The sequence below is a fragment of the Pundamilia nyererei genome, unplaced genomic scaffold, assembly GCF_000239375.1.
Source record: "Pundamilia nyererei isolate P.nyererei 1_Seehausen unplaced genomic scaffold, PunNye1.0 scaffold00166, whole genome shotgun sequence".
Classification (NCBI taxonomy): domain Eukaryota; kingdom Metazoa; phylum Chordata; class Actinopteri; order Cichliformes; family Cichlidae; genus Pundamilia; species Pundamilia nyererei.
Window position 1 is genome coordinate 1,202,911 of NW_005187567.1, and position 12,127 is coordinate 1,215,037.

The 12,127-nt window shown below is 38.7% G+C and overlaps 1 protein-coding gene across 1 annotated transcript in view; it reads left to right on the plus strand.

The window, feature by feature from the left end:
• The window catches only part of LOC102192831 (chromodomain Y like 2), a 51,366-nt gene that overhangs the window by 34,013 nt on the left and 5,226 nt on the right, over positions 1 to 12,127 (plus strand). Inside the window, exon 3 of the mRNA XM_005745783.1 lies at positions 7,470 to 7,687. Coding sequence (XP_005745840.1) covers positions 7,470 to 7,687 — 218 coding nt within the window. The remainder of the gene's footprint in view (positions 1 to 7,469; positions 7,688 to 12,127) is intronic.

A 12,127-nucleotide genomic window follows, 5' to 3' on the forward strand; every position in this document is an offset into this window, starting at 1 on the left:
ATTATAGAAAAAAGGTTTTGCTCATAAATATAGATTTATTGCTGTGTGATTACATCTTTCAACAACTTAATGCATTCTCATGAACTTCGAATTAATCTATTAAAGATGCGTAGGAGTGGGTGCTGGTTCCTGTAAGCCACCATATTGCCCTGCCATCTGGAATACAGTGGCCAAGATGAACACTGCTGTTCTGCCTAATCACGTTTTATTCATGTGTCTAAAGACTGGCTGCATGCCTCTACGTTACATTTAATGTAAAGATCATATTTTACTCTTTAAAACAATTTATGAGTATTTAACATTTTTGCATCTTTCTCAGTCTGTAATTTTCCTCCTCCTCTTCATCTGTATCCTCCACCACTTCTCTCATTTCCACCCCATCCTATTCCTCTTTACATCAACTCTCATCTCCTGAACTGAAGTCAGGGTTGTAACACACAAAAAATGTGCATAAACATTTTTTTTTATTTATTCCCCAAATTGTCGCCATTAGTTTTTGTCAGCAGATTAGACTTGCTACTGTCCTGTGCACAGCTGACAACAAGCCAACCAAACTGCAACAACAGCTTGTTAACCTTATGCTAGATACTATGAGGCTTGAGTGTCCTAAAAATCACACTTTCTCCCTGATAAACAGTTTGATTACATTCTCGCATCATATCACAATTAATTCAGTTAGTTTCCCTGGCAAAAACAGCAGTCCTCACCAACAGAGGAGTTCAAGAGATCCTCAACACCTCACCTCAGTATCACTGTCATTGGATAGAAGTGAGAGTCACTGACTCGTTGACTCAGTTCACAAAGTTTTAAAACCTTCTCCAGAGTAAATAAACGTGGAGTTATTTGTCCTACAGTGTCCACTGTACCTGGATTTATGCACTTGAATTGGAAGTGGTAAGAAAACAGAATTCAGTTGACTGCAGTCTCAAATCTGCTGACATCTGGTGGTGAGATTTTACTTACTACCTCTGTGAAGTGTGGCGTACAATAATTCCGCCAAAAGTAAATAAAGTTCAAATAAATAATTAAAAGCCCAGAATTACCAGGATAATCACACCCATGATAAGTGTACATAAATTTCTGACAACGACTGTAAATGTAAAATGAATCCAGATTTGACCATAGCTTTTTTGTATTATCCCAACACCATGTCCTGTAGTGGCTTGTATATAGATAAGGATGATTTATTATATTTTTCCACCTCACCCATAACACTTACTACACCATGACAATAACCAGTAACCTGTAGTAGAAGTAATAGTGGCAGTAGTAGAAGCTATTTATTTATATATTTTAATGTTACCACAGTACCTCAGTCGCTCTTGTATCATACAAATGGCCTCACATACCTACTGTGGTTCTTTCGTGCTGATAACACCTTTGAATTTCACTCCTGGGTCACAGTCCAGTGCCTCAACCACTATAGTTAATCATTAATTATGTTTTTAAAAAGTCATCTTGATCTGTTTTAGCAGAAAATGAGAGAAAAAAGCTGAATAACTAAGCATACTGGTACATAGTTGTAGGTTGAGTGTTTCCATTTTGCTTTTAGTTCAGAGGATGTTTTAAATTTTCTGATATAAAGATACTAGCTTTATGGCCACTTGCGTCATTTGCTTGTTTAACTGTGAGTATCTACTGGCTTTACAGTCATGAAACATGCTATGTAAGGCTTTATATTGTCTTTTCATTCAGTGGCACTATAGCAACATGAACAAGATGACTGTAAATAAATATGCCAAAAACATGTAAACCATATTTACCCCATATAGAACAGATCATCTGGTTTGATTTTGTTTAAATTACTTCATAAATAAAGACAATTACACAATTCTGAGGTCAAATGTAAACAATTTTCACTTTTCTTTTTAATCAGCTTAAGTCAAACTAAGCCCTCTTCTTGCTTTTTGTGGATACAATTTTTCTGATAAGCCTAAATTTCCAGTTGCAAACTGAATTTCTATTGCTTTTGGATATGATGACATCACTGTCATGGTATGATCCACAACATATCAATTCAATTTCTCAGTTGTTCATTAATTTCAAAGCATCCTAATTTAACAAGTGATTGTGATACTTTATAAAAGTCTGTTGTTTATTTATGAGGATGGTACGGCTGCAGCACTAACCCATCCTAATGGCCATCACTCTGGGAGCTATTATAGTTACTAATCTCATAAGCCTCAAAAGACTGCCCTGCTCACCTCATCCAAAATCCTGTGCTCCACCCATTAACCCGTTGAAGTCAAACGGGTCCCTGTAAAGATGTCACTATTTTGCAGATCATTTCTGAAATTGTTAGTTCTAGACTGGATCAGTTCTTATGTGGGATCCAAACTATCCAAACAACTAATCACAGTCAAGTGTCCCTCCAGTTGCTTCACTCAAGCTGTATTATTTTATATCCATTGTTCACATCTTATGATATCTGTTTAGGTTCTCAGCCATCCACGTCATGGTAGTCTTGAGACCTTGTCTTTGAGTGTTGGACCTCTTTTTACCGAAAGAAATCCGGTTACCTTCTTTTCAAGTGCTCAACACTAGTGGATGATTGCAGAATTGGTTAGGAGAAAACTTTTTCAGTATCTAGCCAAGTCAAGACCAGGTACATAGACCTGCTCGAGAACCAGAGGAATTGGAACCAGAGGAATGTACTATAATGCAAGATTAATAGGTTAGAGCTCAGGTTAAAGTCAGTGTTCTGAAGTGTCTTTTTACCTGCCTTTTTACCTGCCTAGATCACTGTAATAACTTACTGATTCTCTGCCAGGGAAATATAATTTTTGCAAGTGGTAATGCTGTACTTTACTAAAACCACTGAATAAAGCGCAAACTGTCCATCATATTGTTACAGGAATACCTGTGTATTGATTTGCTGATGCATAAAATGTATAAATGTTACCAGTAGATTAAAGTATCGCTTGCACTGCTGGAATTGCAGCGATTAGAACACAGAACTCTCATGAAGAGTACCTATTCAAGCAGTAAAATTAATTTCACTTTTTTATCTGCCAACAAATTAAAGTGATTCCCATTTTCCTTTATTAGATATTAGACAGGAGATGTGAATGTTTAAATGTTTCAGTTTAAAGTTTCGGAGCTCTAATGTGCAGCTGTCACCTTAGAACAGCGGCACTCTGCAATAAAAATAATTAACTTGAACTAAAATGTAGTGTTAACCTCTTTATTCGTGTAAGTGTTGCATTTCACTGTTCTGTTTTGGGGTTTGTTTGTTTTTTTATGTTCTTGTGAAGATATGACCTGAGTCACACCGTGCCACTTGGTGAAGAGTGCTGTAAAAATAAAATAGGGGAGACATGATGGAATTAATGAGCTGATATCCAGCCTCCCCTAGCACTGTCCTCTGAACCCACTGCTCCACCCCTCCCTTGCAGCTGAGCATGCCACTGTTCTTTATAGAGTTTTAATTACCATTTTATCACCATCCTTATCATCTGTCTGTGACTGGAGTAGGTGGCACTCATAGGGATCACTTTTGTGGGAAAGAAGTCATATGACCTGTGAAATGCCCTTTTTTTTTTAGCTTTGAAGTGAACATGCATAAAGCATAAGGCAGGAAGCTGGCCTTAGTGGAGAAAGCTGACAACCACCAATGTAATATCTGTTATTTCTAACTGGGGTTTTAAGTCAGGCCAGCTAATGCAAAGAAAGCCTGGCTGTGTAAGTGTGCAGTAAACCCCTCAGGCCACTAGTGTTTATTGATAATATTACCTCTGATGGAAGTAGTCACATAATGCATGGGGCTGTACTCTGCTTGAATTCAGCCATATGCTGCAAAACTCTTTGGCCCTTCACAGTGCAAATGGATAATGAAGCATACTACCAAAGCAACCCAGGAGTTTCTCAAGGTAAAGAAAATGGATAGTCTTCAGTGGCCAAGTTAGTCACCTGATCTCAATGTAGTAGAGCAGCCTTTCTGTTACTGAAGGCAAAATTGAATACAGAAATACAAATAAACAAGCAGAAACTGAAGACAGCTGCAGTAGCCTGGAAGAGCATCTCAAGAGAGGAAACACAGCATTTCATGAACTAGAGGCGTTCTAGCCTTACGGCAGTCATTGACTGCAAGATTTTACATACAAGTAAAAATATAAGTAAAATATTTTAAAAAGTCATAATATTTAAAATGATGTTAGCTTGTTGAATTCCAAGTCTCTGAAAATGAAGACATAAGTATCAAAATGGTTGTAAGCACTTAACAATGTATGTAATAATTTAGTTTTGAATAATAGATGGAAGCCTGTGCTTCAATCACAGCTTTTTTGTTCATTTAAGTTCTGCTGTGGTGGTGCACAAAGTCAAAATCACAAAAAAAAAGTCATTGTCCAAACATTAATGGACCCAATTAAGGTGGTGACACCATTTCAAAATTGGCACCCAAAAAACCCCCACAGTACCTACAAATTAGTTTTGTTTTCAAGCTTGCTGTAAAAATTAAATCAAATTAGCTTTTTAAATTAAGTCACTATTAGTCAAGTTTCAGATTGTGTTAATTAAAGAAACAAATTCCCAATGTATGATGATTATTTAAAAGTGCATTCTTATATTTTCAGGCAAGAAATACTTTACTTTTATCTTCAGTCAACATGAACTTTATTGTTTAAGGACCAGAGTTTTGTCTCCATATTTTCATCAGTCATAAATTTGGCTGGAAAAGCATCACACCATTTGCTCTAGTAAAAAGACTCTTGTGTGCCTGAGTAATTTCTGATTTATTCTGGTTATTTTTTACCACAGCATCACTAGATGTTCTTAGATGAGGAACATGTGCTTTGTCTGTCTCATTTTTCTTTCTGCCTTTAATCATTTATCTTGTAAAAGTCTACAGCTGAGAATGTGGTACTCGACCCTCTTGGACATTTCTTTTTCTTTCTCAGTGCAGATGAATCAGTGATTTCTGTGCATTAGATATTACACTGCTCCTGTACGTTAATGCTCCTTTGTGTGACAAGACCTGAAAATTACACTGATTGCTTTTAAAATGTGAACATGAGATTGCATGTAAATATAACTGTGGGCAATTTCCAAGGTTGAAATGTTAATGCAATCAAGTTGAAATTCACTGAATCACACCAAGAGAGTTGTGATATTGTGCAGAGAGAATACCCTTAGATGACACATGTATATGTAAAAGTAGGTGTAATTGTCCACATCGCATAATAACACTGGGAACGACTAAGAAATTCAAATTTAATTAAAATCATTGCTAGTATAAAATTATTCAGGCTAAAAAAAACAAAACAAAACGCATTACTGAAAAAAAAATCATTTTTTTAGGAACTTGTAGGCTTGATAGACTAAACACAACATTTATTTGATAGTTGGAGTAACTTTGCAGGCTTTGTTTAACACTGTGACATAAAAAAGACTCAGGCCACACTGTGGCAGCAAAGATAATTTGCTGTAAGGAAGGCTTGGGTGTTCTCCAGATTTCAAATACACTGATCGGGCACAACATTGTGGCTGCTGACAGGTGAAGTGAATAACACTCATTATCTCTTCATCATGGTAGCTGTTTTTTTTTTTTGTTTTGTTTTTTTGTGTCCCGTTTGGATCTTTAGCCATCAGAATTGTTGTCTAAAGGCCAAGTAAGATGCCAAGCGGATTTATTTTACCAAGTGGATCATCATGGCCTTGCCATATTGGTCTATTTGATTGACCTTTATTATAATTATGAATTTATTTTATTTTCAGTTGCTACAAACGGGACAGACATGACTGGGGGATAGGACAGGGAGAAAGAATGAAAGAAAGAGAGGGAGAGAAAGAAAACCAAAGGGGAGAAGAGACGGTGAGAAGGGGGGGAAGAAAGAAAGAAAAACAAACAAAAAAAACAAAACACCTGGGTCACCTGTATGGAGAAAAAAAACAGAAGAGAAAGCAAACAACAAAGAGCAACATAATAAAAAAAACGGCACCATCACAATAAACTAGCTAGCAGTAGATATCAGTAGATACTAAATAATAAACGATATTGTGCAGCACGCAAGATAGACAGCGCACAATGTGCTTTGAGGCAGCAGCCAAGAAAGCTGTAGTCCGCGTCTGTGAATACCCGTGTGTACACCTGTGTGCATACCTGTGTGGATCAGCATGCTTGCATTCCAAAGGTTTCTCCATGTAACGATCTGCTAGGGAGTGTGGGGAGCCACAGCCCCGTCCTCCAGGGTATGAAGCAGGTATGGAGGAGATCAAAACTCCAGACATCCAGAGGTCCCCAGAACACAAGAGACCAAGGAAGACCAACAGAGGGGCAGCCGCGCCACTGTCCCAGTAAGAGCTGAGGAGAGTCCCAGATGAGGGCTCACTCAGCAGCCGCGGAGCAGAAGCCAGGGGGAGTTGCAGCTCCGCCGGCAGCCAGCTGTGCCTGAGTGACCGAGCCCCAGGCCGAGAGGCCGGGGGCACCCCACCTCCGAAGTGGCCCGAGCGAGCCCCAGGCTCCAGGCCCCGATAAGCGGCCGCCAAGGAGTGAGCCGGTGTGTACCCGGACGCCCACCCCCAGACACAAAGCACCACCAACGCACCAACACCTGAGGGAGTCCGCCACTGGCAGGGGAAGTGGTGGGTGGAGATAGGCCTCCAAACCTTGGAGGGCCTGAGATGTCCCCAGAGAGGTGGCATCTGATACCCAACCTGACATATAGACACAGACATACAGGCACACACAGACACAAACATCCATCCCCACCCTCATGCTCTCATATGCACTTACATCATGGTAGCTGTTAGTGGGTGAGATATATTAGGGAGCTAGTGAATATTTTCTCCTCAAAGTTGATGTGTTAGAAACAAGAAAAATGGGCAAGTGTAAGCATTTGTGTGAGCCCGAGAAGGGCCAAATTGTGATTGTTAGACTAACTGGGTCAGAGATTCTCTAAAACTGGGGTTATGGGGTTTTCCCAGTCTGCAGTGGTCAAAATGCAAGAAAAGTGATCCAAGAACGAAACTGTGGTGAACCAATGATAGGGTCATGGGTGGCCAAGGCTCACTCACACATGGGGAGCAAAGGCTGGCACATGTGATCCAATCCAAAAGATGAACTACTGTATCTTAATGCTTGCTCAATCATCCAGGTAAGGAAATCCCAAAAAGTTGATTATATTCATCTGAATGTAACGTTTTCAGTGGAAGAAACATTTCGTCACTCATCCAAGTCACTTCTTCAGTCTCAGCGGACGCTTTTAAAAGGTCCGCAGTCTAACCAAACTAATATTTATCGAATAATTTCTCTGTGCGAAGTGCAAATCAAAGTCCCTTTTTTTAATGCTCTTTCTTAAAAAATATATTTCACCCTTAAACTTGGATTTGGAAGCACTTTGTAATTGCAATAGCAATAATTGCAATAGCCAACTGTAATAGATTTTTTCTTTTCTTTCAGTTGCTGTCAATTATTTTAAAACGTTCTAGAAGACAGACTGACCTGTTCTGTCACTTCTTGTATGAATCAGGCTCACCTTTAGCCAATGGGAAGATGCACCTACACAGCTCAGTGAAGCGGAAGCTGGCTGAGGAGAAAGGCTACGTTTTTGACAAGCGTCTCAGGTACAACGTGCGACAGAACGAGAGCAATTGTCGATTTCGAGACATTGTGGTCAGGAAGGAAGAGGGCTTCACGCATGTCCTGCTCTCCAGCCAAACAACAGATAACAATGGTCTGACGCCAGAGGTGAGAACAAAAAAAACACACGAGTGCTGTGCCCATGTTACATTTTTCATTTTGATTAGTGCATGTCGGTTTATTTATATTTACATAATTTATATTTTGTGCTTCGCTGACACGTATTAATTGGTGTTGATTGTATCCTAGTTGCCATGGAGTTCTGTTTGGGGGAAAAAAAAGAAACCATGAAAGTTTGCCCAGTAACTGTTGTAGAGATGCCCTGGAGCTATGCAGTAGTTCCCTAACTGCTCAAGGGGAGTTTTTCAGGAGACGGTTTTAGAAAACTGTGGTTTTATTTGACAGCTGCCAGGTGTGAAAATGCTAGCTGCATAAATCTAACACAGGGCACTGCTGAAAGGGGGACACAGTTTCCTCAAAGCTGCCTCCTAACAAACAAGGCTTCAACAAGTTTAGCAATTAGGGGTACATATAATGCAGTGTTTTGCCATCTGTTGTTACTGCAGCAAAATGCCAGTTGAACTAGTGAGGAAATTATGCTGCAAGATCACTGAGGAAGTCTTTATGTAATTATTCTTAGAGAGAGAACTGGATACCCTAGAGATAATCGCCAATGATTTCTTCATAGCTGTTTGCTATTTAGGAATATCACTCCCATTGCTTCTACAGGCTATGGTCTCCAGGAGGCATGGCCATCACTAACATAAACATTATTCATAGTATGTAAATGGGACAACTGGAATATTGTTTTGAGAATATAGTTTGGCTGTCATTAATTTCCCGACTTCTAAAATAGGAGTACCCTTAAATAGTTAATGAGAAATATAAACCAATGTTTGTTCTTTTTTATTTGCAGTGCATTCTCAAAAAATATATTATTTAAAATGTAAATTTGTGAGTACAAAAAGAAACTTTTAAAATGAATTCTGCCTTTTCAGTCTCTCCATTACTTGATAAGATTAAGGTATAAAATGACAAAAAGTTTTTGGTTGATTTCTTAATAGATTATTCAGGGCCTTACTGTTTTGAGAAACACTTCTGATTATGTGTAATGATATACCAGCTGAGTCTTCTCTACAGGCGTTTAGGGGGCATAATCTGTACCAAGCTGTGTCCTCCCACTTTTGATGAGTTTTCTTACGCTCTTGTCAGTAATTTGGTGATCACCTGCTAACTCCATGTCAGTCAAACTACCTTAAAAAAATCATAATCTAGCAGTGAAACAAACTGTAGATGTTGAACTTTATAGCCATAGTAACAGACGGTGTCTAAATCTGTAATTTAAATCGCTGATCAGAACCTGTAACCTATATTTGTATATTCAGGTTTTTTTGTGCATAAAGGTTTTATTTATTGTTTTTCTTAATGACCCTATGAAGTGAGAACAGAAATATTTGAACTCGGTGTAGAATTTGCTTCAAGTTGCATCTATTTGTGGTCGTTCTTTTTGCTTAATCAGACATGGTTATTATCAGTATATCCAGATGTAGTGCTTCAGTAGATTAAAGTGTTAGGTTACCCTAGTTGCACACTTTCCACAGCCCATGTGTATGCCCACATGGGTAGAAGTGACTTGAGGGTGAATCAAAGGATGATTAAGGGTAAATGCAAGGCTGTCCGATTTACTGAGAGAGCACAGATTTGTCAGCACATGCCACACTACTGGGGTAACAACTTTGCATTTGCCCTCCAAGTAGACTCTAAATAGACTGGAAGACGGTATTAGTCCAAACATAGCTGACTTTGTGTGCATCAAAAAGGCAGATACAACATAGACTCATTCGTCTAAAATATATCACTATAGTTTTACTCAGGCTTTGCTCAACGGAGGCATAAAACTCAAACTTAAAAAACTGGGTGAAGAGCTTGAGAAAGGCTGGAGCATGTGCATCTGCAGTACTTGATGTCATTTAATGGCTCTCTTCTATGCAGCTTTGTGAACTGTGATGATTCACTCGTTGATCTGGCTGCCTGCAGGAGTCTTCCAGCCCATGATTGGTTGCTCACTTCCACACTCCAATCAACAACAAGCTGGTCTATTTAAATTTCCTATGAGTGATTTCAGTAACTTGCTCTCCCCAGATGCATACCAGCAGCTGAATTTTGATTTCTGTTTCAGTTTTAATTTAAAGGATTTAATGGAGATACTATTTAAACTGTTTAGTAATTCAAGCAATTTCCATACCATTTTACTGTTTATAGAGTAGGTGTATACTTTTGCTTGAAGCTGAAATATAATTATTATCCCGGATGACCCCCCCAAATTAAGTTCCTCAAAAGCCTAAGGGATGAGGGGAGTAACAACAGGGGAAAAGAAACTGAGAAAAGAAAAAGAGTAGCCCATGAAAATGTGGTTTTCATTTAAAAGAATAGAGCTGAAAGAGAGAGCTACACCGGTATACACACCAAACAAACGACAACCACAAACTAAAATACACTGAAAAGAGATTGTTAACAAACAAGTTAATAGAGAAAAAAATTGCTTTCGACAGATATTAGGTACTCAGTAAAAGCTCCAAAGAACCACTAATCTGACAGTCAAATCTCCGGCCAAAGACACTACTACAACTCACCACTCTCAGGGCTGGCCCACACACTGAGACCAAACCGCTTAACACCAGCGTTTATAGTGTTGAGTGGCTAATTGCTGAGTTCCTCCAAGGGAAATGGATGACAGCTGAGTTCAGGGAGAAACAGGACACATCCACATGCACGCAAACCCCAATATGTACTAATATACCCACTGACATTAAAAAAAAAAAAATCAGGGTTATTAACGTGGGCAACACAGATGTGTAATTAGCAGTGCTGCCATACAGGAAGAAGGTCCTGGGTTCAAATCCAGATTCGGGTCTTTCTGTCTTGTATTAGCATGTCCAAAAAACATGTGTGGGTTAGGTTAACTGGCCATTCTAAATTAGCCATAGTATGAATGAACAGAATAGTGACTAGTGTCCAGGTTGTGACCGTTTCTTGCTCCATGACAGCTGCAGTGGCCTCCAGCTCCTCCTACCATACCTGACCCTGATCTGTATCTGCATCTCTGTTTTGTATTAATAACACGTTAGTACGCTAAAAACATTCAGCTGTTCTTTTTTTGTGCATCATTTGCACAGTTGTGGATAAACACTTTTTCTCTACCTCCTGTCATTTATATTTTGAGAGTAATTCATTCTGGTCTGTAACCATACAGAAAAACATTTATTTATTTTAAATTTCATCTGTGTAAAATTGAACCTCGTTAATAAATGAATGAGGTTCAATCTGTCATGTTAACAGGTCTTTTTTTTAGAGGTCTATTAAAATATTATGGCATTAGCCACAAATTACATGCAAGCCAAAATCATCTGCCTATGGCTCATAACTCTAGCAAACAGGATTTTCATCTTCTCAGATTGTAGGATGTGTCTCACATCTTCCACAGAGGGTGGTTCTGGCTTTGATACAGCATCATAAGCACGGCAGTCTGTACTTCACAAGCACCGAAGTGGCCTAAACTATGTGTGCACATGTGTGTGTACTTTCATCTGTGACACTAAGCTCGTAAGCTGTGGGCTCATCAAACAGCTCAGATAGCTCCTTATATGTCTCTCAGTCTTTGAAGCCACAGGAACAAGAGAGTCTATGGATGTGCTTACTGAGAAAATCTTGAAAAATATCCCAGTTCCTTTTTCTTCTAAACACTCAGTGCTGGCTGTAAGTGAGAAAGTCCCCCTATCTATTAACTGGTACACTTTCTATCACCTTTCTGGCCTAAAGTATTGTAGCTTTCTATTATAATCCCATTGTTTTTCAACCAACTGGGTTTTCTTTCCCCATTTCATCAATAAATAAAAGAGAAGTAAGAAATTAAAAAGTGAGAAATATCCTTAACATTTTCTTTGAAATGGCTAGTTCTTGCATCCACAAGAAAAACAAATTTCTGTTCTGATAAATTTAAAATATTCTTACAGAAAAAAGTGCTGATGCTGATCAGTTTTCTATGTTATTTGCCCTTTTCTAGTTTTATTATACATTAACATATAACAAGCTGTTCAAGAAACATGTAGCAGCCGAACAACTTTTTTTGGACCTCCTCAACAGTTCTTCAAATATTGAGGAACACCTTCTCAAATTAAAACCAAGTCTCAGCACTTTAACACAACATTTTCTTCTAAACTAAATGTCCTGAAGATTAAAGCACAGAGCATCTCATTAATTGTCTCAATGATAAACATGCCTAAATGCAGACTGCAGCAGATTTATCTACTAACGTCTTCAAGTTCTCCGACTCCTCATGAATGTCACTTTGATCGCCCTCTTCTTTCTCTGTTTGATCGAGTGGAACTAGCATCTGTTCATTTCTCCTTCATGTATCTGAGCAAGTGTTTCATTCACCTCCTAAAATAATGACATTTGTAATTTCTCACTTTCTGTCATGCTCGTTTACACACACACACACACACACACACACACACACACACACACACACACACACACACACACACA